The sequence below is a fragment of the Acomys minous genome (genome assembly GCF_964271855.1).
Source record: "Acomys minous genome assembly, chromosome: 2".
Classification (NCBI taxonomy): domain Eukaryota; kingdom Metazoa; phylum Chordata; class Mammalia; order Rodentia; family Muridae; genus Acomys; species Acomys minous.
In genome coordinates, this window is record NC_140484.1 from 84,319,016 (window position 1) to 84,344,508 (window position 25,493).

Genomic DNA, 25,493 nt, shown 5'->3' on the forward strand with positions numbered 1-25,493 from the left:
GTCAGCCTGACCTTGTACAGAGATTCCTTTATGTGAGCGAAGAGCTGAGACGATGGGCCTGGTGGGCCTGAGATAAAAATATCTTATAGTTACGCTACCCAAAAGGAGTAGATCTCAACACACGCAGGCTACATAGATTCTTCTTCTTCTGGTGTCTCAAGGAAAGTAAACGATCTCTGGCCTAAAGTTCTCTAGTTAACTATGCATTTACTTACTATGAAGACAATGTAAGGACAGGCGGACGGTTAACTATGCTACATGAATAAGAATTGTGGGAAGTTAGAATAACGTGATATCTGTCTCCTGTCCTGCAACCGCAAACTGCTGCCTGCCAGTACGAGAAAAACTGGCTGGGGCTGGAGAGGCGGCTCAGCGGTTCAGAGCACTGACTGCTTTTCCAGAGGTCCTGAGTTCAATTCCCAGCAGCGACACACTCACAACCATCTATAATGTGATCTGATGCATATTGTATACATAATAAATAAATCTTTTTTTTTTTAAAAAAAAACCTGGTGTTAGAAATATTTGGCTTTCTCAAATCTCATTAATTTGTAATAGAAAACTATTGTTTTAGGATATGGCTGTACTATGGGGAGAAGCCACATGAGAAGCTGAGTGGTCAGATGAGGGATTTAGAACAATTTGTTTCTAAAAAATAGGAAACTTGTAATTCACTGTGTAATTTGTAAAAGTATCTTTTATTCTCCACATTTAGTTGTTGTCTCGGAAATCTTACTGCATCCTTCTGCTAACCTGGGCCTGGTCCTGGAAGCTTCTAGTCTTCTGCTAAGCTGGGCCTGGTCCCAGAAGCTTCTAGTCTTCTGCTAATCTGGGCCTGGGCCTGGAAGCTTCTAGTCTTCTGCTAACCTTGGCCTGGTCCTGGAAGCTTCTAGTCTTCTGCTAAGCTGGGCCTGGTCCTGGAAGCTTCTAGTCCTCTGCTAAGCTGGTCCTGGTCCTGGAAGCTTCTAGCCTTCTGCTAAGCTGGGCCTGGTCCTGGAAGCTGCTAGTCTTCTGCTAAGCTGGGCCTGGTATTGGAAGCTTCTAGACTTCTGCTAAACTGGGCCTGGTCCTGGAAGCTTCTAGCCTCTGTACAATCTAATCCAGGCCTAGAGTGTTTCAGCCTATGAGACTTACTGCTGAATAAGCTCACCCTTTCTAGTTCTTTCTGAACTCTGGCTGGCTGGCTCAGTTCAGTTATTCTGCCTCAAACCCCCCTCCAAGATGACTGACTCACCCTGCCTTCTCTCACTTTCACACTAAATAGCTCTCTGCTTAGCTTCAAACTAACTCTAGCAATCTGTTCTAATCTTCTGGCTCCTTCTCATTCTCTGGCTCATTCTGTCTTCACCTGTGTCTGGCTTGTTCTCCCTTCAACCTGTCTCTGTGAAACTATCTCGGTAAAATCTGCCTCTGAATTCTGTGAGCTGAGAGATCACAAACTCATCTCCACTGTATTGTTCCTCAACTCCCCGGCTCAACAGAACTCGGAGATCTACACGCCTCTGTCTCCCGAGTGCCGGGATTAAAGACATGCACTACCACGCCTGGAGCTAAGCGTTTCTTTACCTGAAATTTGCTCTATACCAGGCAGGTCTTGAGCTGCTTGCCTTTGTCTTCTGGGATTAAAAGCGTGTCTGTATTCTGGTCAGAACACACAGACCTAGAAGAGGTGTGGTCTCTTGCCAGAGCAGCAGCCATGTTGCTGGTTTAAAAATCCCTCTACAGTAATTGAAACTCATGATTAAGAAATGATTGTAAGCCAGGCATAGTGGTACATGCCTGTAATCCCAGCACTCAGGGAGGCAGAGGCAGGCAGATCTCTGAGAGTTCGAAGCCAGCCTGATCTATAAGATGAGTCCAGGACAGGCAAGGCTGTTAGGGTCCTGAAGAAAAGGCCCCAGACTCAAATAGTATGCATGCAGCAAAGAGTGTTGTTTATTCTGCAGAAATCCAGCGTACTGGGGTCATCATTTAGACACAGTGCGGAACCCCAGTGAGCTCTCAGCCTCTTTTTAAAGGCAGTTAGGGGAGTTCCAGATACAGCCAGGTCATTTGCATTTCTATTGGCATAAAGTAGAAGTGCATTGGGAATTGGCTGGTGCCAGCTCAGGAGTTTGTCATGAGTTAGTTAGGGGTGTGCTAAGCCCGTAGCTGAGCAACCTGTCTCCCCTGGCCAGATGTCCTAACCTCCCCTGGCCAGATGTCCTGGCCATTTCTGACTTGTTGCCCATTCTCTGTGGTTTTTCCTGTAACTGAAGTTTTTATTTCTGAGAAACAGAAACGTAGGCCTGTGCAGGCTTGGTGCAAAACAATGAAGCATGTCATGCAGTCAGCTAGGCTTGTTTAACCAGGATTCCTCAAGCTACACAGAGAAAGCCCGTCTCAGAGAAAGATGAAGAAGAAGGAGGAGGAGGAAGAGGAGGAGGAGGAGGAATAATAGTGATGTGAATTTTTTTCCTGCATTAAAGATTTCATTAAGGTATATAAGGACTAAGAGAAAAAATGAAGTTTTTGGAGCCTTGCTTCACCCAGCAAGTGTGTGTCAGAGTGTGCCTGTTTTACATTGCTGCCGATCTCCCATCTCTTCCTTGGATTGCTGAACTCTCTGCTGGACCTGGCCGCCGGCTCAGCACCAGCAGCCACATAATCAACAGTTGCCAAAGGCAACATGCGTGGGTACCTTTAAGGAGTCCTGCCAAGACAGACCACTTTCTTGCTCTCTCGCTCTGTCAGTCTCTCTGTCTCTCTCACGCACATACCCACTCCAAGAGGCCCGAATAAACCTTTTGTGTGAGATCTGTTGAATGGTGTAATTTCTGTGATCTCTCGGCCCAGATCTACTGAAGTACTCTGCCGCGCAACCCCTAACATTGGTGCCTGTGACGCTAGGCTCTCCTAGTGCCTGAGCACTCCCCCCTTGGGGATCTAAGCCACAATGGGACCCTATCCCTTATCTCTGGTCCACCTGCAACAGGCTCATCCTCCATCTTACTGTTTGCTAGACCCTCCATCCTTTACCGGCAGTTGGTGAGTGAGTCCACTTCATTGGCTTAAATACTTCCCGGAACCTTCAAAGGCAGAGGTGCCCTTTCCCTTGGGTGAGGCTTCCTTTTTTTTTTTTTTTTTTTTTTTTTTTTTTTTTTTTTTTTTTTTAGCTCAGGTTTTCACCTTTTGTTTTCATTTGAAAGTTCTGGTACTGTTGGACCCTGGCCCAAAATGTTGGACCCTGGAGTCCAATTCGGTAAGAGGGTCGCTGCCTCTTGAGAACCCACTCAAGTCACACCAGCTGAGAAGTATAGGTAAAATTTATTACTGACACACCAGAAGTCCCAATTGTTGATGTGTCAGGGTCTCTCAGCACTCGGGAGGCAGAGGACCCCAATAGCTGTTACAGACTGGGGGAGGACCTGACCTTTAAACTGATTGGTTGGGCTGCTGCATCTGAGGTATGTGAGCAGGATGATTGGCTCCGGCCAGGTTAACGGGGGGGGGGGCAGAGAACAGGCCGAGTGGGGGCTTTCCGCACTGGGTGCTTTCCTAAAGCTGCAGGTGGTGTTTTGTTTTGCTGGTTCTTGTAACTAAGGTGGTACCAGGGTAGGGGTCAAATGGCCCCGAGCTTGGCCTTGTTTTTCAGGCTTTTCAGTACCAGGTGCCTAGTCTTTCCTGGGCCTTAGCCAGGCTAAGCCTCTGGCACCCTGGCAGGTAATCTGCCTGGGTCCTAGGGATGCCTTGGAGTTCAGGCCTTGGACCTCCTGCTCTACTTCCCCTTCATCTGTGTCTCCTGGCCCCAACTTTGGTACGCCTCCAGGAGAACTTCCAACCACTCCACCCAGTGCCCAACTGAAAGGCCTTTAAATTTGCCCATCTTTGTGGCCTCAGTACCCCTTAGATATTCAATCCAAATGCAGCATTAGGGGTGAGGTGGGGGAGCAGAGATTGCCTATTCCCTTATCTCTTTTCTCCTCTATAAGCTGTTTGGTTCTGTCTGGTCTTCCCACAGCATGTTTAAGTGCCCTGTCTTTGCATTAAGGTTGATGGGTTTGTAAGTTTGTTGCAAAGAGTGAGCTGGACCTAGCAAGGGGTGTCCCGGGCGGCAAAGGAGCAGGCCAGCTGCAGCATGCGCTCTGTTCTCCTGCAGTACTGTCTCCGAACCAAGCTGCTGATCTAACACCATAAACTATATACAGAGCATTTGTTTGCGAAACTGATTCCAAATTCTAGACTCCAATTCTTCAGCTGCTGCCTCCCTCCATGTGAGCACCTACGTGCTTCTCTGCCCCTGCGGCTTCCTGCGGCCTCCCGCAGCCTCCTGCACCCTCCCGCACCCTCCCGCACCCTGTGGATACCTTCTTTCTCTCTAGGTCTCTCCTGGCTCCAGCTTGCCGCTCCGCAGCTTTGGCTCCTCCCTCCCGCTTGGAGCTTATAGGAACACATCTGCACGGTGCTCTGCTTTGAGACACCCTCTCTCTTCCACCATGGATTCAGATTTTATTATAACAGCTTGACCAAAAATGCGATGCACTCAATTTCCAAGTTCTCAAAGATTGTAACTTCTCCCACCACACAAACTAATGATCCCCAAATCTCTTATCACTAGGATTCTACCTCCCACTCTTAAAATCTTATATCTCTCCGAGTTCTCTACGCTCTGCTATAAAAAAAAATCTCTTAAGGTTATGCTGTAAACTCTTATCTCAGGATTTGTAAATTCTTTGGCTTATAATTGAAAAATCTATATATGGATATATATGTATGATTCAATTCTTGTTTAGAATATGTGTGTGTGTGTAACTTGAATTCTATATGTGTGTGTATGTAACTTGGATTCAACTCTCATTTAAATATTTATACTTATTTCCTAATATATATAATGTTATATATATACATATATATGTATATATGGAAAACAGGTTATTTTAAACAGCAGTCACGTGACTCTTTATCTTGGCTAGTGACCTCATCAGGATCTAAGTGGCCACATGGCTGCAACCATCTTAGGTTAAAAAGTACATGCCATGTGACTTCACCATCTTAAGATGACGTAAAGCATCAACCGTAAAACTTCTTAGTCCTAATGATCTCTCTGTTTGTCATTGTATCTCCTTTTAGACTAAGGAAGGAACAAATCTCAAATATTTTGCACTGCTATGGACTTCTGCACGATGATAAAAAAATTTAAGGTTATTCTTGCTACAATATACTATATATGTGACTCAACTCTGGTTTAGAATATACTATAAATTATGATAAAAATTGTTTAAGTTTATAAAGGTATACTCAGATTAACAAAAGCTGGCCTAAGATGTATGTCTAACTTCTTACATCTTTGCTGACCGTGCAACACGAAGCTGCTAGAAAATTTAGATAAATAACAACATATGTTTAACAAGTCAAGTGTGTTGGATAATCAAGATTGGTACATTTCTAAGGTCTGCCCGGGTTCACAGTAATATTTGTCTAGCTTCTCTGTTCTTGCTCACTTTAAGCTTTAGCTCTTTGGATAAACTAAGCCGTACCCTCCCCTCCCCCCCCGCCAAAAATGCCTGTAATGTTCCATAGTGGTACACAGGGAAAGGATCCGTATAGTCCAGTCTCTCTGTGGACTTTATCTATGGGTTAAAAGTTTTGTTCTGATGCTAGAAGAGCTTCAATTCAAAAATTGTTACTTTAAAAAAGCTAATCCTAATAGGTACGGAAAATAAAGTCCTATTCTTATTTTAAAACCTACTAACTTATTGTAAACTGCTAAAAAGTTATTAAGACATGCAAGTTATAATCCCCTCATAAATTCAAATTCTTTAATGAGTTCAGAGCTACACTTTTAGTCATGTTAAGTACTGATGTAATTAATTACCGGAATAAACTTTATTTAGGCTCCTGCATATATATATTTTCAAAGCTAAGCCTAAAACAAGAAACTAGGAACAAGAAAAATTTGTCTAATTTACATATACTTAATAGATAACGGTCAAACTCTTCAAAGATCTGCTAAATGTGGCATTTTAAGTGTCTAACAATAATTACTAAAAGATTTTTGTGATAGACATGCCAGCTCCTGGCAGCACCCTTATTCTCCTCCAAAGATGATGGGCACAGAACTCTACCTGGAACTTGTGGGTAGGTGGAAAACTTCCCTTCACCTTGCCCACCACCAGGACCAAACTGCTTGCCCACCAGACTGTGGACCAGCAGGACCCTGGAAAGTTGGTTGCCCTGCGTTGCCGGGACAGGGAAGTCTGTTGTGTCTTCTGGACCTAGTGACAGAAGACTGACAGTAAAATCTCTTTCGCTTTCTGTAGATTTGGAAACTGCTCGGTCTGTATTTTCTGTTTACTCCATCTTACTCAGATCTCTGATGGTGTTGACTGTGAGGCTACTGAGAGCCTTGTCACTTTAGCAGCAGCAACCAAGGAAGATGTCAGCTGCCCTCTCAGTTCTCTCCCTGTGTAGAAACCAGGCCGCAGGCCTCACTTTCCTGGAGCTACGACTGGGTCTAGACAGTGTACCTTGCTACCAGACTCTAAAAAGAGAGAAACTCACAAAACAGATTTCAATTTAACTTTTTTACTATTCCTTTGTTTAAATAAACTCACTTTACAATGACTGCTCTCAGAAATCAATCTGTGTCTCATGGAAAATGACTGAATAGGAAAAAAAAAGCTATAAAGTTTATGTAATGTCTGAGGATAGAGAAAGCTTAAGTTGTGAGGGTCTAAGGAAATGTTTTAAGGTTTGTAAATGCAATTTGTAAAGGTTTGAGGACGTGGAAGCTTAGGTTTTGAGGGTCTAAGAAGGTGTTTTAAGGTTTGTAAATGCAATTTGTAAAGGTAAAAGAAAGTGACTTAAGGTATATAAAAATGAAAAAAAAATGTTTCAGGTCCCTTTCTCTCTCTATTCCATTGTTATATTAAGACTTCAAAAGTTCAGCATTTTCTCATTAACCTATGGAGTTCTGACAAGCTATTAACCTAGCTCTGGTAAGCACTGACTACTATTTTCATGGTCACAAGCCCAAATTTTTCTTTGGTTATCTTATAAGTACAGACTTAAAAGTGCTTTTCATTTTGTTAAAAATGTCTGTCTAATCTGTATACACCTAGCATTCTAGATAGAGGAAAGATTGTTGATGCTTTTAACCCAAAATCATTTTGGGTCCCCAAGCTTTTGTTATGACTCAAAGGCCTGAGCCAACTGCTTTTTCTGCAGTGCGGGTTGCAGTAAAGACGGTGGTAATGCTAACATATCTAAAACTTATTTTTTTTGTAAATTTAAACAATTTTTTTATGCTTCAGGAAATCAATTTAAATCCTTCTCTCATGGGTCAAGTGGACTCCAGATAAGTCCTGCTAATCAACAGCCTGTTTCTCCAGCTGCCCAGTCCACTTATTCTTGAGGGTAGGATCCCTCCCCTTTCCCTGGTCTTGGGACTCCCCTTCCCCAACTACCAGGACTATGGGCCTAAAAGTTCCAACTGTACACCTAACAAAAAAATTCCCCCAAACTCCTTAACTTTATCTTCTGCCCCTAGTATATCTGCCGGCTTCTGATGCTCCCTCAAAATCTGCACCTCAGACAGCTTCAAAGTGGCTATCCCCAGGCCTCAGAAACTGCTCCAACTGCTGCCTAAACATCCCTATCCCCAAATTGTCCCACAGAGCCTGGGCAGCAAGTGAAACAGCCTCCTCTTCCAGGACTTGGCCAGGATCTCAGCTTTCTTGGGTCCCCAAAGATGTCAACACCCCTCAGACAGCAGGAAGCAGTCTGAAGAACACAGTACCCCCATTCCTGCCTCACCAGTAACCCCTTTCTATTTTCCCTGTCTTTTATAATAAACAAAAGAGAGGAATATTAGCCCCAGCCTACCTTCAGCAACTCAGCACCAGCAGCCACATCATCACCAGTTGCCAGATGAGACACTTGTACCCTTTAAAAGGTCCCCACTAAGCAGGCAGTGGTGGCACACGCCTTTAATCCCAGCACTCAGGAGGCACGGGTAGGTGGATCTCTGTGAGTTTGAGGGTAGCCTGGTCTACAGAGTGAGGTCCAGGGCAGCCAGGGCAACACAGAGAAAGCCTGTCTTGAAAAGATAGCTAGATGATAGATAGATAGATAGATAGATAGATAGATAGATAGATAGATAATAGAGTCCCTGCCATAACAGACTTCTCTCCTGCCTTCTCTCATTCTGTTTGTATGTCTCTCTCTGTCTCTGTCTCTCTCTCTTTCTCATGTCTCCACTCCAAGATGGCATTTCACTCCCTCTCCAGTAAGTCTCTTGCATGAGATCTGTTCTTTGGGGTACTGTCTGAGGCATACCTGGGCCTCAATCTGACAAGGTACTCTGCCACAAAACCCCTAACAGAACCTATGTGACTTTGGACAATGACTCAAGTCTCCCTTGACCTCAGTTTCCCCTGCTTGTTGTCAGGATTACAATCGTGATGGTTTTCTCTGACAGATGGGAAAATGTGACCGTTAACCTGGGGAGGGCCCTGAACACAGTCACGGTGGACTCTTCATGGTTTGTATTAATATTCTCCTCCCTTGGGCTGGAGACATGGCTCAGAGGTTAAGAGCACTGGCTGCTCTTCCAGAGGTCCTGAGTTCAATTCCCAGCAACCACATGGTGGCTCACAACCATCTATAGTGAGATCTGGTGCCCCCTTTTGTTGTGCAGGTGTACATGCAAGCAGAGCACAGTGTACATAATAAATAAATAAATCACTAGGAAAAAATATTCTCTACCCTTGGCTAGGACATAGACTCAAACAGAGTTACCAGTACCACATGCCTGGGTAACACACTAAGAACTCTGAGTTGGCGGCAATCAGAGATACCTACACTTCTGTGTCTGCTGCTCTGTTCAACAGTCCGGTTACGCAGTCAGTGTGTCTGTCCACAGATGGCTGGACTAAGAAAATGTGGCACCTGTGTTAAATAGAAGACACAGAGGTGGCAGGGGAGCAGCTGATTTTATAGATGGGCACTAAGGCCATCAGATGGAAGAACGGGGTCGTTTTTTTCTCTTCTGCATTTCTCTGGTCTGATAGAGAAGGAATTCCTGGCTCCCACAATGAGAAACAGAGCCAGCATGGAGGGGTGCAGCATGGAATCTCCTGGGCAACCGAGGGAAGGCCAAAGCTCCAGGATGTGCTGTCCAAGGCTGGGCATTAGTGTGTATATGAGCTCGCTACAGGACAGAAGCCCCGAGGGCAGTGGGAGGTCACAGCTCAGCCAGGGACCATAGAGACAGGGAGAAAGCATGCCTGTGCTCTGTAGTCACCTTTGCTGTCTGCTAGGGAATCTGGCCTTAAGTGGGGGGGGGGGGGAGGCTGAAGAAATGGGGTTGGGTGGAGAGGTGAATAGAGTGTGGTCGGCTGCATCTCTGTTGTCTAGGGTTTGGATTTTGCTTCAGCTAAGACTTGACAGTGAGTTTCCTGTACCCAGCAGAGGTCTGTCCAGTCAAGCAAAGAGGAAGGCCAGACACTGCAGGCTCCTGGGCTCGGGGCTTAAAGGGACTGGCCTATGACTTAACAATAAATGTATTCATGTAAGGTTGCTTTACTCAGCCCAAAAGAACAAAACGATATTATTTGCAGAAAAAAAATGGGTAGATATTTAGATTGTGTGATACAAAACAGGCTAGAGTCAGACTTGGACTGACAACAAGCCTGTGCTGTGTACCACACAGAGAATCTAGAATGGGTATATAAAACATAAGAGTGGACGAGGGCCCGCTTGGGCAGAGGAATGCAACCAGTGTAGGAGAAACAAGAGAGAGTTGGGGACCCAGTGTGGTGGTGCACACCCTTAATCCCAGCTCTCAGGAAACAGGAGGATTTCCGGGATGTCAGGGTCAGCCTGGTATATGCAGCAAATTCTAGGACAGCCAGAGCCCAGAGCAGACTTCACCCAGAGCAGGGCCTGTTCAAAACAAGCACTGGATAAGAGGAGGGATTCGGGATGGTGGTGGTGATGATGATGATGATGATGATGATGATGATGATGATGATGATGATGATAAAGACATTGATGGTGGTGAAATTCTGTCTCAAAACAAAATTGTGGGGAGAGACCTGGAGAGATGGTTCAGTGGCTAAGAACATGTCGTATTCTGCCAGAGAGCCTAAGCTTGACGCCCAAAACCCATGTTGGGGGGGTTGTCACTGCAGGGGATCAAATGCTGTCTTCTGGCTCCGTGGGCTCCTGCAGGTATGTACACACACACACACACACACACACACACACACACACACACACACACAATTAAAAACCTCAAAATTGTGTATGTGCTTGTACATGGTTGTGTGTGTGTGTGTGTGTACACATGCATGCACGCAAATGTGCAAGTGTGGAGGCCAAGCTGGTGTCACCGTCAGTCATTCTCTGTTTACTGCTCTAGAGGCAGTGGGACCTGGGAGAATGGAGCCAACAAATGAGGCAGACTAAGGTCTCACGCAATAGCCAACTTTATTCTGAGCATCAGATAATTAATACTCTGAGGGTTAAGCAGAGTCACATAAGTCAAGTGTCCGGTCACAAGGGCAAGCTGCACTCGGCACATAAACAAATAACAACAGCCAGTTGTAAGGAATAAGCTGAGGAAAACTCACTCCTCTCTGCTGCGCCTGGGAGCAACATGAAACCACACTCCAGGAACAAGTCTGTGTCTTGTTTTCCTGGAGTTTTCTCGCGAGCACTCAGAATTCTTCTCACTCCACTCCATTCTTAGACCACGTGCTGAGGACTCTCCACCCCAAGTGGAGGTCTCTCACTGAACCTGGAGCTTGTCCATTCAACTGGAGTGACTGAGCCTTACTCTGCCTCCCCGCACCGGGACTGGAGGATGTAGCACTGGAGCCCTGGGACCCACCTGTCTCTGCCTCCCAGGCACTGGGGTTGGAGCCCTGGGACCCACCTGTCTCTGTCCCCCCACCCCACCCCGGCACTGGGACTGGAGCCCTGGGACCCGCCTGTCTCTGCCTCCCTGGCACTGGGGCTGGAGGATTGTACTGCTGCACCCAGCTTTTGATGTGAGTGCCCTGGTGCAAAACAACCACTTAACTGACTGAGTCGTCTCTCCAGTTAAAAACTGTTTTAAAGCATTTGCTGCGCTGAGGCTTGGCTCACTTGGTGGAGTGCCTGGGGGGATGCATGGAGCCCTGGTTTCCACTCCCAGCACTGCATAAAGCAGGAGTGGGACACCTGCCTGTCATCCTAGCATGTGGAAAATGGAGGCAGAAGGATTAGGTCACCCTCAAGAAGTGTGAAAGCAGGGGCAGCCTGGGTTCCATGAAACCCTTTCTCATAAAATAACAAACTGAGGAAAGAAAGGAAAGGAAAGACAAGTGAAGATGAGGGGAGCTTCCGGGTGCTGTGAGGAGGGCCATTCTGATGACGGTGATCAGAGCCGGTCCTTGAACGCACACACAGGCACACAGGGGACAGAGACTAAGCACCTGCAAAACGGAACTCCAAATCCCCCAGCACCGGTACCAGGGACTGACGTTTCCAGCTGCTGTACTCCTGTGTGTACAGAACATGGCCATACATACCCCACGGGAACCTCACACAACACCCAGATGCTGTCACTCACAGCTCCTGCTCCAGGTCATACTTGAGTCCTTCTCTTCATATCTGTGAGGTTCGAGGTCAGGACCTGGACAGAAACGAGAAGATTCAAGCTGACCTGGCACTAGCTCATCTGAGTTCCAGGGCAGAGCAAGGCATCTGGGTCCCAGAGAAACGGTCCGGGTGTATCCATCTGGAGCCACAAGGTGGCAGTGCAGCACAGTGGAAGCACCCCGGGGCAGAGCGCCAGAGAGCCAGAGAGCCAGCACCTGCAGCCCTGCCTCTCTCTCCTAATCTCCACGGAAGAGATAACAATAGTCTCTGCACTACAGGCTGCGAGGAAATTAAATCAGATGACATGGGTACAGAGCCCAGAGCAGAGCCTGTTCAAAACAAGCACTGGATAAGAGGAGAGATTGGGGATGGTGATGATGATGATGGTGATGATGATGATGATGATGATGATGATGATGATGACGACGATGATGATGATAAAGACGGTGGTGGTGGTGATGGTGGTGGTGGTGGTAACAATGAAGATGGCTTATGATGGTGAAGGTGATGATCGTGCCAATGATGGTGGTAATAAATAGGCTATGTTGGTGATGGTCGCAGTGGTCATAGTGGTTGTGATACTTAGTCCATGGTGGCGGTGGTGATGATGAAGATGATAGTGATGAGGATGACGGTGGTGATGGTGATGGCATGACAGTGGTGAGGATGATGATATTGATGGTGAGATGGCGGTGGTGATGGTGATGAAAGTGACAATGGTGGTGATAATTACAATGGTAATAACAGTGATAGTGGTGGTGGTGATGGCAATTAGTCCATGGTCGTCTCAATTAGGGTTTCGATAACTGCGATAAAACACCATAACCGTAAGCGCCTTGGGAAGACTGCCTTTGCTTCCCTTACGCTTCCACATCAGAGTCCATTATAAAAGGAAGTCGGGACAGGCACTCAAGCTGGGCAGGAACCTGGTGGCAGAGGCCATGGAGGGGCGCTGCTTACTGACTGGCTCCTTAAAACCTCATGTTTATCTCATAACATAAATGTGGTACACTTTAAAATGCCCCTTCCCAATCCTTAAAAATCCCAATCCTCAGCCAGGCATGATGGCGCACGCCTTTAATCCCAGCACTCGGGAGGCAGAGGCAGGTGGATCGCTTTGAGTTCAAGGCTAGCCTGGTCTACAAAGTGAGTCCAGGACAGCCAGGGCTACACAGGGAAACCCTGTCTCAGGGGGAAAAAAATCCCAATCCTCTTACACTTCTCTTAGCCAATTGGCTCAAGGGCATCAGGATCTCAAAATAGCCAGGAGGAAACTCTCAACTCCCAGTTCAACGGTCTGTGTGCTGTGGCCCCAGGCAGAAGCCTTTCTTCTTCAGAAACAAAACTTCTAAGCATTCAGCACATAAGGTCGCGGGAACAGGAAGCAAAATGTTCCTGGTTGGTCACTAGGAGTGATAGTGCGTGGAGCCACTTCCCTTTCCACACCCGTGATCCCTGACTATGGGAGGCACTGCATCACACTGGATGCATACACAGCCTTCTTGAGAGCCCTGCCCCAGCGCCCCAGGCTGTTGGCATCCGGGTGGTGTGTTAGCTGGATCTTTAAAGCCATCCCATTGCTTTATCCAACTGTTTCAGTTTCAGTACAGTGTGGAACTTAGTAGGACCAGTGGAGTCCATAGGCGTTAGCCTTATTTCTTTAGCTGTGAAGCGGGTTCCCTGATCAGGAGCAATGCTGTGCAGAGCACCAAGATGGTGGATAGGGCGTTCTGTGAGTAAGTCCCTGGACTTACATTGTTGGCAGGAGAGGCAAACCCATAGCCAGAAAAACCATCTATGCCAGTAAGGTCAAAATACTGTCCCGTCCCCTATAGGAGTGCTCCAAAGTAATCGATCCAGGAAATAGTGTCACCCGGGGGCTCCTGTCAAAACAAAGCAGCTTACATACTTTCTTATTCCAAGAGGGAATAACCAGGGCGCAGTCACGGTCAGATCAAAGCAAAACCCAAGTCCTGGAACAGGGTGAAGCTCAGTGTCGGATTTCTGGGATCTCTGGGCTCCAAAGCGCTTGCCACGGCACACACACAGAGGAGGCCTTGGAGGAGCATGCTTACCGTGGTCTCCTCACCTTGGCTTCCAGCCTGAACTGCCCTCAGTGAGGAAGTGTGGCAGGAAAGCTGTAAGGTGAGGTAAACCTTTCCTCCATGCCTTTGGTCATGGTCTTTATCACGGCAAATAGAAAGCCCAACTAATAAAATGCTTGCTTTTGTTTTATTTTTATTTACATTTATCGCCTCTGATCTCTTTCACCTCCGAGCCTCTATTTATCTGTCTCCACGCTCTCTCTACTCCCTCCCTCCATCTAGGGTCAAAAGGGCCAGACAGGAAAAGAAGCAATGGTAAAACAGTCATCTGCCCCTGGGCTCAGCACTCTGCAGATAGATAAGGCCAGGCATGAGAGTGTGTGGCCACATGGCTGACTGACGTGTGGTCTTTACAAGAGCAGCTCAAAACCTTCTGACCTTTTTCATGCTGGTGTTCCATTAAAACCACATCAGACACAAGCCACTGGTTGTTAAAACAAAACAAAACAAAAGGCCAGAGGTACGTGCAGGGAGGGTGAGACCCCAGGGACCTGGAGGTGTTTTATACAAAGTCAGGGGAGACCATGAGCAACATGAAGCCTCTACAGAATACCCGAGGGCTTCCCTCGCCCTTTCAGAAACCAAAATTTCGCCTTGAGAAAAGACACATCTTTTAATACTGGCGGGTGGAGGTGTGAACCAGGGCGATGCAGACTCAGTAATGAGAGCAGAAAAAAGCACCCCACTTCCTCAAGCCCATGATGAAGTCAAGATGAAAACCCTGGGGCTCCTCCAAGGGTGGCCAAGATTGTCTTCCTTCTCAAAAACTTTTCTTTTCCCCCCCTGTGGCTATTAGGATGTGACCCAGAGCCTGGTGAGTACTAGGAAAGCACTTTACCCTTGAGACATGTCCCCAGGCCCTTTCTGGGGGATTCTAGGTAGAGCCCTCTCTATAACTTTACATTGGATCACGTTCAGTAGTGTTCTGTGCTGGGGAGCAACTCAGGGACAGAACCAGGTTCCCTTGCTTAATCTGTGTGCTCCATCACCGAGTTGTGTCCCAGGCAACAGTAGCAGCTGGCCGCGGTGACGTTTTGTGAGGCTCCACTCAGCCTCCACCCCCAGTTTTCCTTCTCACTGTTGGGGTCCAGCTATGTTCTCTCTGTGCCAACCCCAAGCCAGAACGTCCCCTCAAGCTGTTGAGCCGTCCAGCTCTCCCTCCTCAAAAATCTCCCCATCTTCACTTAAGGGGATCCTGGAGAGTACCCCCAACTTTGTTCTGGCTTCTCCTTGGGAGCCCTGTGGGTAAAGCTGGGATGGCACCTGCCTTTGCCCTTGAAGTTTGTTCAACTTCAACCCACAGCTGTTTTGAAGGTTTAGCAGGGACAATGTATCCGGTCACCTCACTGCCTGGGCCCCCAACAGTTTCTCTAAAATAGAAAAACCTCCTGAGCAGGCAGCCCAGCTCACCTGGCTGCCAGAGAAGGACCTGTTTTTCCAGCTCTGCTAGGAGTGGGCTCCACCACCACCCCACCCCATGCCCCCACCCCACCCCCACCCGGAGCCTGGTGCCTCCGGTTTTCCCCTGCGCAGGCTGCACCTCACCTGTACTTAGAGATAAGGGACATGGCTAGGGTGAGGGACGTCCAGCCTGGGTTTGCCCCAGGATCCCCAGATCCCGTGTCCCTGCAGGAACACAATACGTGTGCAACACTGCAGCTGCGGTTCTCTGAAAGACAAAGGAACAGTGTGATCAAAACACACTTTGCTTTCGAGCTAGGTGGCTCAGGTTCGCTGTCACTGTGCTGTGTGGCCTGGGGCAGGGTGTTTGACTTCTCTGTGTGTCTCTCCTGTTTTACATAGTTGAGCACAATACTACATCTCTTAGCATTATATTCATAAAGCAATTCCGACACCACATACAAACAGCAAGTGATATAGAAACATTAGTCTTCCATTTGGTTTTGAGTTGTTGCTGTTGTTGCTGCTGCTGCTGCTGCTGCTGCTGCTGTTCTCCTGGCTCCTGAGTTCCCTGCTGTGCAGCCTTTGTCCACCTTCTTGTCTTGTTCTGTTCATCCATCTAAATCCCTCCAGCCTCGGCCTTTCTCTGACTTTTAACAACTACGTGTCTCTCTGTGCCTCAGTTTCCCTATCTGTAAAATGAAGTCCACAGGCCTCTCTACTCCACAAAATCATCAAAAGAGAAATGAGTCAGAGATTGTGTCTCTAAGTCAGTAAATCCAAAACACTTGAAAATCTAAATTTTGAGTGCATCAAAACGACGCCTTTAATGGGTAAATTCCACGCCACAAAGCATGCCGGGAAGAGTGTGGAAAAGCACTACGCAGGGCACCTCATGCCCCTCATCTCAACACGTAGGAAGCCGACGCAGGATTATCTGGAGTTCAAGGTCGGCCTGAGCTATAGAGTGACTCTGTTTCAGAAAAAGTTTAAGAGGGGCCCATGATGGCTCAGTGCGCCAAGGTGCTTGCAGCAGATCTGAATTCCATCCCTTTGATCAACACGGTAGAAGAAGAGAACCAGTTCTGCAAGTTGTCCTCTGGCTTTGATAAGTGTACAGAAGCATGCATGTACCTACACATACATTCATACATACCAAAAATAAATAAATGCAATGATTGTTAGAATATTTTGTTTTTATTTCTACTTAAATGTGTGTCTGTGTGTGGATATGTGTGCATGAGTGTAGTGCCCAGGGAAGCCAGAAGATGCCAGAGCCCCTGGAACTGGCACTTGTGGGCCACCTTCTGGGAACCAAACAGTATGTGACTGTAACTGCTGAGCCATCTGTCCAGCCTCACTGACTTCTCGGGTATTTGAAAACACTGGAGAAGCAGGTTGAGGAAACGCTCAGTGGCTGGAGTGCTTGCCTTGCAAACATGAGGACCTGAGTTTCATTCCCAGAAAACAGATGGAAACAAACAAACAAACAAAAGAAACCAGGCAAGGTGGTGCTTGCACTGTCAGCACCGCAGAGGAGGAGTCCCTGGGACTCAGCTCACCGAGTCCGTGAGTTACAGGCCATGGGGAGACCCTATCTCAAAAAAAAATGGATAACCCCTGAGGAGTGATGGCTGAGGATGACCCTTGGCTTCACACATGCATTACTACACACATGTGCACCTGCACACACATGAACACACATATGAACAAGCAGGCACACACAGAGAGAAAAAGAATGTTCTACAATCCCAATTTCTTCTGCCTCAAGCACTCTGGGTAAGGAATCTTCCAGTCGACCAGAGGCAGAGGAGTGGTCCTCCCAGACTGTAATAAATTCAAAAGTTAAGTAAATAATAGTGACCTATTACTACAGTTTGTTACTGTTTTCCCCACCTACGGTCCCTCCTCTCCCTGTCTTCCTCTGTGCTCTCTGCTCCTGTTTCTCTGTAGCCATATTTAACCCCTCCTGAGTGAATGACCAGCAGCAGCAGCAAACCCAAGACACTGGATCCATCCTCAAAGGACTCCCAGCCCAGAGGAAAGCAGATGTTAGGAGAATTAACACTCAAACAAAAATGTGTATAAGTTGTTCCGGGGGCTCTGAGAGATGACTAGAGTGCTATAGAAAGTCAGCAAAAAGGCTGAGGCATCGCATCAATCGAAAGTAGAGCCCCGCGGCCTAGAATCCCCCAGTAAGGGACTAACGTCAGGCTGTGATATGTCCCTCTAGGCACATGTTTCTGCTCTTCCCAATTTCCATCTCTCTGAGCCTTCACATCCTTTGCGATTGTTATCTCTGCCCCGGTCCTGTGGGTTCACATCTGTGCCTCCTTGCCTCTGTCCCTCTGAACTCCACACCTCAGACTGGATTCTGCCCCTTGGAAATGGATTCCCATCTTAGCGCGAATAAGTCCAACATGTGAGACCAGACATGTCCCCACTGTCTGAGTCTGTCCCCAAATAACTTGAGGTCACCTCCACCTGACCCAGTGAGAAAAGACAGAAAAACACCCCCCACCTCTTTGCTCTTTCCTTTGCTCTTTCCTTTCGCTGGCCTCCCTGTCCTCAGTACTAGCCTCGTCCTTCACAGCACGTACCTGCGAGAGCTGATGCACCCAGCACTCCCACCTGGACCACAGCCTCTCCCACTGGACCTTAGAATCCCCATCCTGCATCACAGCATCTCTAATATGTACCCTAGAAACTCCCACCTGGACCACAGCAACTCCAAATAGACATGGCACTTCCCACTTGAGTCTCAGCATTCCCCCAGCCACCGTCTTTCCTTCAAGCCCTGCTTCTTGTCACTCCTCACCAAGAGCAGACAAACTCATGTCACTTCTCTGCCACTGTGCTTAACATACAACTTACGCCCTTAACCTTGATATTTAAGCCATTTCTACCTGTCCGCCTTGTTTCCCACAGGAATGCCATTCACTGGCATACCAAAACGTCTTCTGCCTGGTGACTCTTCCTCACAGTCGTCTGGCTCAGACACTACCAAGCGCCAATTATTTCCTGCTCGCTCTAGGTTTTCTCTGTTGTGTATCTACCCACCATCACTGGCACAAGAGACCCAGGAACATGGAGACACCTTCATCCTTCCTGGTCCCTGGCCTGATACAGAGCTCCAAGCTCGGCTGCCAGCCACGGGATTGCTCCTGACTAAGGATTGCCTCTATCTCACGCTGGTTTCCAGGAGCCTCTGCAGCTAGGACACCTGCAGGGACAGGGTTGGCTTGCAGGGTTATCAGAATTCAGGCTGGGCATGCCTTCACGATTACCCTGATTACGCTTGGGAAAAAAAGAGGATGAAGAAGTGGGTCACAGACACGGTCTCCAAAGAAGTGCAAGATGCAGGCACAATTTGATGCGCACAGGAAGGAACTCATAAAGAGGGAGAATATGGGATTGGGGTAGGGGAAATTTTATTTAGTGAATAAGAGAAAAAGCACGAGAGGCAGAAGGAGTGAATGAAAGAACACGAGGAGAACAAAGGAGAAGGAAATGAGAGAGGGGGCGAGAGAGGCCGGGTTTGAGCACTGTTCCCTCCCTGTGCCCCACACTCCACCTGGCATGGAGGCAGTCTGAGGGCTTTGAGTCTGCAGCACCTGACAGTATGGAATGTGTCCCCTGGGGGGCAGGCCATCCCCAGCTGAGGAGGCTTATAAGCCCCACGGGGGCCCCTGTGGGTGGCAGTTCAGTGCAGTGCAGCAGCAGCGCAGCCACAGAAATCCGGAGCCCAGAGACAGCAGCAGGTGAGGAGCTCTCAGCTCTTCCCCCCCCCCCCCCCCCCCCCCCCCCCCCGCTCTCTCCACTTAGAAGCACCCGGCAGCCCTCTCCAAATCTCTGGGTCTGATTTCTGGCCCTCAGGCTGCCTCCAACCAGTCAGACCTCTTGAATGCCCTTGTCTGGGTTTTCAGATCTATGCCTCTATCTCTCCAGTGTTCCCCTCTCTCTGTTCCTAGATAGTTAGATGCTTCCTCCTCCTCTCCCTCCTCCCCTTCCTCCCCCTCCTCCTCCTTCTCTTTTCTTCCTCCCCCTTCTCTCTCTGTCCAGGGAGGGAGCACCGGGAGGCAGAGCGCAGAACTGCAATCCAGGAGGGAGCACGGGGAGGCGGAGAGAACAGGACTGCCATCCAGACACTCTCGTCTTCATTTCCAGGAGCCAACATGACAGTCACTGCACAAGCCCCCTGGAGCTGGTTCCTGGGGTACCTCATCTTTGGGGTCACAGGTATCTGAGTGTGTGTGTCATAGTGTGTGCCTGAGGGAATAGTGTCAGCCAATGCTCAGGCATGACTCAGTGTCCTACTGCTTCTGATGTGCCCGGTGACAGTGGGACGGGTGCCTGGTCATGCCTGTAAAGGGTGGTAGGTCGTGAGAATGTGGGACAGTGTATGACACTAAGGGGAAGATGGGATCTGTGCCTAGCTCCTGGGTGAGCAGATGATTGTCTGTTTTTCTTTCTTTCTTCCTTTCTTTTTTTTCTTTCTTTTCTTGTCAACGCAGTGTATACCAGGCTGGCCTCAAACTTACAGAAGTCAGCCTGTCTCTGCCTCCTAAGTTGTGGAGTTGATACCTGGCCCACTTATTTTTTTTTAAGAGTCTTACGTAGTCCAGGCTGGCCTTGAATTCACTCGGCAGTCAAGAGCAACCTTGAACATCTGACCCTCCTGCTCCCGCCTCCCGAGTGCTGGGATTACAGGTGTGCACCACCACAGTGCCCAGTTTACGTGCTGCTGAAATCCAAACCCAAGGCTGAGTGTGTACCCTACCAACTGAGCTCCCAGCCCTCTGGTGTGTGGGTAAATGGGCTGTGGCTGGTGTGATTATGGGGAGGCTGGGTGGAGGCACAGCTGTGCCACAAAGCTGACCAGGTCCCCGAGCTGGCTGTATGTCTCGTCTTGTCTGGGCCAGCTAGGAGAAGGGACTGTGTGTTTGTGTGACAGAGGCAGAGGGCGGGGAGAAATGGTTCTTGGGTTCTGAAGACCAGCCTGAGACTCCAAGCTGACCCACGCTCCTGACAAATGAGCCTGCATCCGGTGTGCTAACCCTAGCTCTCAGGGAAGTTCCTGAGCCTTAAGTCCTCTCAAGGGAACTGACCCCACCCCTCTGAGCCCCCCTCCACCCTGAAGTTCTCAGTCCATATCTGGCACCATGTGCTTGGTGCCTGGAGACTAGCCCCATGCCCCATGTCCCATGTCCCATGTCCCATGTTCCATGTCCCATGTCCCATGCCCCATGTCCCATGCCCCATGTCCCATGTCCCATGCCCCATGCCCCATGCCCCATGTCCCGTGTCCCATGTCCGGAATCTGCATCCAGCCCCAGTTCTGCCAGCCTTCACTGCACTTCTCCTCCCTCTGACCTTGACTTTTAAGAACCCCGAAGCTTCAGCCACACCCCTGTTCTCAGACTCTGCCCTGCCGAAAACCCTGGTCCAACCTCTTTAGCCTGTCCCCAGCCATGCCCACATCCCTGAAGGAAGACCCTGTCCCCAGAACTACAGAGCTTATGGGGTGAACACTAACCCTTCTTGGGAGGCAGAAACCCTGAGCCCTATGTTGACACCCTGCTCCGATGAGCCCTGCCTGTGTAAGGTCCAGCCTCCTGCCCTGCCCACCTCCCTTCAGGGCACTTTCCTCCACCTTCTCCATGACTCCTCCCCTAGGATCTGGGAATCTCCAGGCACATTTCTGCTCTCAAACCTCACCCTGGTCCAGAGAGCTCATTCTGTCCCCACCCCTGAAGCCCTGGCTGAGGCCCCTGCACTAAATCTTACCCGCCAAGGACCCTAAAGCTGTGTCCTGAACCTGTCCCCAGCAGTAGCCCAGACCCTAAAACCCTGATTCTCTCCCCAAACTCCTAGTCAAGTCCTTACCCTGTTATCCTACCCTTAGGAACCCTAATCTTACCTCTTGAACTTGTGGGTCCCCTGGCAAGGCCTCACTCTGCGGCTCTAACCATTCCCCTTCACTCAGATCTTGTGGAGAGGAACTCAGACCTAGGATTCAGTTTGTCCCCAGTCATGACGACTCCCCTCCCCACCCCCACCCCCACGAGACACTCTCTCTCTCTCTCTCTCTCTCTCTCTCTCTCTCTCTCTCCAACCTCTGATCACATCCCTTCACTCAAACATCACCCCCATAGCCCTGAGCTCTCATCTCGACCCCACACCCAGACTCTGCTCTGAACTCTGCTTTCACTCCGGAAGCCATTAGCCACCCCTGCTCCACACCCCACACCTTCCAATCCTGATTCCACCCCCAGGATCCTTGGCCTCAAGTGCCAGCGGCCGGATCATACAAGGCCAGGACTGCCTCCCACACTCGCAACCCTGGCAGGTGGCTCTGTTCTCGGAAGATGATCAATTTTTCTGCTCGGGCGTCCTAGTGCATCCTCGGTGGGTGCTGTCCGCAGCACACTGCATACAGGAGTGAGTTGGGGTGGTGGGGCAGGGTGCTGAGGGGAGGGGTTGAATAACAGTGTTGACAGAAGTGAAGGGAGCCCAGCCTAGCCAGGCCAGGGCGGTCTAGCGGGAGGGGAAAGGCAAAGTGGGAGATCACCACCGTTGCTTTAGTTAGGGCGGAAGATGAGAGACAAGGCGTCACTGTATAGTTGACATGCTGGGTGATCCTCAGCTCCTACACCGTGGGACTGGGCCTGCACAACCTGGAAGGCTCCCCAGAGCCTGGCAGCCGGCTGTTAGAGGCCCACCTCTCCATCCAGCACCCGAGCTACAACGACCCTCCTTTTGCCAACGACCTCATGCTCATCAAATTGAATGAATCAGTGATGGAATCTAACACAATCAGGCGCATCCCTGTGGCGTCCCAATGTCCCACCCCTGGGGATACCTGCCTAGTCTCTGGCTGGGGTCGGCTAAAGAACGGTGAGCTGCTGGGGACACCGTTGGTCTCTCTGAGAAGTTCCCTGCCCAGCTAAAGGGGGCTGACCCTCCTCCGTTCTGTGTCCCAGGGAAACTGCCCAGCCTGCTGCAGTGTGTGAACCTCTCAGTGGTGTCAGAGGAGACTTGCAGGGTGCTGTATGACCCTGTGTACCACCTCAGCATGTTCTGCGCTGGAGGAGGGCTGGACCAAAAGGACACTTGCAATGTGAGCTACAGGGAGGATGGAACAGGGGCTGGGCAGAAGGTACACTTGAGACACACTGAGATGGGCAGTGAGGAGTGGGGGAGCCACGTGTGGTGGTACACCTTTAATCCCAGCAGGGGAGGCAGAGGCAGGTGATTTCTGTGCATTCAAGGCCAGCCAGATATATACAGTGAGACACTGCCTCAAGAAGAGGAGGAGGAGGAGGAGAGGAACAGGCAAGTAGAAACACAGAGACTCAGAAGCTGGACATGGTGGTCAAAACCTGTAATCCTAGCCACTCCGGAAGCTGAGAACCATCCAGCCTGGACAACTTAGTGAGATCGAGTGTCAAAATAAAATGTGAAAAGAGGCTAGGAATACAGACAAGTGCAAAATACCTGCCTAAAATTCCCCTGTGAGGAGCTGGGGTGTAGCTCAGTGGTAGAGCACCTCAGCAAAGGTACTGGGTTCTGTTTCCAGTACTATAAGAGAGGGTTGCGGGGGGCCGGGGCAGATAAGCAAGCCCTGAGGGAGACAGACACACAGGGCCAGCAGCAGCCCCAGAGAAGCAGCCAGTTGTGGACACGGGGCTGGTGTCCATGTGGCCCATGGGCTCTGACAAGGGCATGTGGCTGGTTTCCTTCCATCTCTGTCTACCACGTTTATGTGGATGCCCTAGGACATCATGTGAATCTTCAGCTCACTCTCCTGGATTCTGACTCTGTCTCTCTCTCTCTCTCTTTCTCAGGGGGACTCTGGGGGTCCCATAGTGTGCAACAGATCCCTGCAAGGGCTCGTGTCTTTGGGACAAGGAGAGTGTGGGCAGCCTGGTGTACCAAGTGTCTACACCAATCTCTGCAAGTTCACTAACTGGATCCAGACCACCATTCAGACAAGATAGCCATGGACTGACTACACCAACCACACGAAGCCTGCTAAGGGAACCAGAGACTCAGGATTCCTCCCAGTCCTCCTCCCTCAGATGCACAAGTTCAGGCCCCCACCTCTTCCCTCAGACTCACAAGTCAAGGCTCTGTTCTTCTCTCTCAGACTCAGGAGTACAGGCTCTAACCTACTCCCTCAGACTGAGGGACCCGGACCATAATCTCCTCCCTCAGACACAGGGATCTGGACCACAACCTCCTCCCTCAGACACAGGGATCCAGACCACAACCTCCTCCCTCAGACTCAGGGATCCAGACCACAACCTCCTCCCTCAGACACAGGGATCCAGATCACAACCTCCTCCCTCAGACACAGGGATTCAGATCACAACCTCCTCCCTCAGACAGGGATCCAGACAACAACCTCCTCCCTCAGACAGGGATCCAGACAACAACCTCCTCCCTCAGACAGGGATCCAGACAACAACCTCCTCCCTCAGACAGGGATCCAGACAACAACCTCCTCCCTTAGACAGGGATCCAGACAACAACCTCCTCCCTCAGACAGGGATCCAGACAACAACCTCCTCCCTCAGACACAGGAGTGGAACCCACCTGCATCTTCCTCTGTGTGTAGTGTCCTCTAGTGGCCCAGTGTTGACCCAGCCTTGCCCTTGCCACTGTTAGGCTTGCCCTCCCCCCAACACCTTGTGTCTCCTTCACAGGGGTCTACAAATAAAAGGCCTCTCGGTTCTGTTTGAAGCATCCTCCTTGCCTTCCTTCCCACTCCTGGGATGCTCCAACCCATGGATTTTCCTCTCTGTGTCTTAGTTTCCCATCCATGCAATGGGCACATAGACCAGGTGGCCACTGGGCTCTTTATGCAGCAGCCTGTGTCGGCGATGACAAGAGACACCTGCTCTGTGATGACCTCTTATTTCCAAAAGTGGATTTCCAGCTTTACACCTTCTGCTGTGACTGGTCTGCTTTTGTTTTTGTTTTGATTTTGAGATTTATTCCTGTGTGTGTGTGTGTGTGTGTGTGTGTGTGTGTGTGTGTGTGTGTTTGTGTAAGTACAGTGCCCATGGAGACCAGAAGAAGATGGCAGATCCCTCAGAGCTGGTGCTGCAGGGTGTCGTAAGCCACTGGACATGATTGCTGGGACTCCACCCCTATTTTCTGTAAGAGCAGCCAGTGCTTTCAACCACTGAGCCATCTCTCCAGCCCCTGTTTTTGTCTTCTTTCCTGCACTTTAAGAATATTTCACTTGGGCTGGAGGGATGGCTCAGAGGATAAGAGCACTGTCTGCTCTCCCAAAGGTCCTGAGTTCAATTCCCAGCAACCACATAGTGGCTCACAACTATCTATAGTGAGATCTGATGCCCTCTTCTGGTGTGCAGGTGTACATGCAGGCAGAACAATATGCATAATAATAAGTAAATAAATCTTTTTTAAAAAGACTTATAAAAAAAAAAGAATATTTCACTCTACTTGTCTCAGGACCCAGCTGCTGTAGTTGGAAGCTAATGGGAAAAAAAATCTAAGATGCCTGCTGTGAGACTCAGTGACACGGATGAGGGCCCACTCAGCAAGCATAATAGGAAGAAATTGCTATTGAGCTCTTTATTGATAAATTATACTAGCAAGGAGGTGCATATCTCTAACATAAGCATATAGGAGGCCGAGCTATAGAGATCAAGAGTTCAAGGCTAGCCCAAGTTGCATAGAGAGACCCAGCCTCAAACAAAAAAAAACAAAACAAAATATTTTAAAACATGTTATATATTTTATATATTTATATGTAATGTAATTGTATATTTATATAAGTATATAGATTATGTCTTATATATACATATATATGATTTGTGGATGTACCCATAAAGAAATTATTGAAATTTATACCACCTTTTATTAATATGTTTTATATCCCAGTTGTAGCCCCCTCCCTCCTCTCCTCCCAGTCCCACCCTCTCTCCCCCACCCCCCCAATTCCTCAGAAAAGGGGAGCTCCCCTACCCACCGACCCCAGATCATCAAGTGTCATCCGCACTGAGCGCATTCTCTTCCGCTGTGGCATGGAGAAGCAGTCCAGTCGGGAGAAGTGATCAAAAAGCAGGCAACTGAGTCCACGCACCTTTGTAAAAACGTAGTCTTGCTGTTCTTTATTTTGTGTTGCTTTGAAACACGACTGTCTTATGTAGCCCAGGCTGGCCTGGAATTCACGATGTAGCCAGGGATGACAGGTGTGCACCACCACACCCAACGGTCACAAAATTTTATGCATCATTTAACAGAGATATAAAATATGGAACAAATTACTCAAGGTAACATCAACAAGCTCCTTGTTATAGAAGATTTTGGCAGTGACTCAGAGTAAAT

General features: G+C 48.9%; 1 protein-coding gene across 1 annotated transcript; it reads left to right on the plus strand.

Annotated features, from left to right (window-relative positions):
• The first annotated feature begins 18,834 nt into the window (after positions 1–18,834).
• KLK4 (kallikrein related peptidase 4) lies at positions 18,835–23,873 on the plus strand. Its single transcript, XM_084773266.1, has 6 exons — positions 18,835–18,892; positions 19,299–19,370; positions 21,407–21,572; positions 21,778–22,028; positions 22,115–22,251; positions 22,979–23,873. Exons 2-6 carry the CDS (start codon positions 19,307–19,309, stop codon positions 23,129–23,131), a joined length of 771 nt encoding a protein of 256 aa, XP_084629392.1. The 5' UTR covers positions 18,835–18,892; positions 19,299–19,306; the 3' UTR covers positions 23,132–23,873.
• Positions 23,874–25,493: the final 1,620 nt, after the last annotated feature.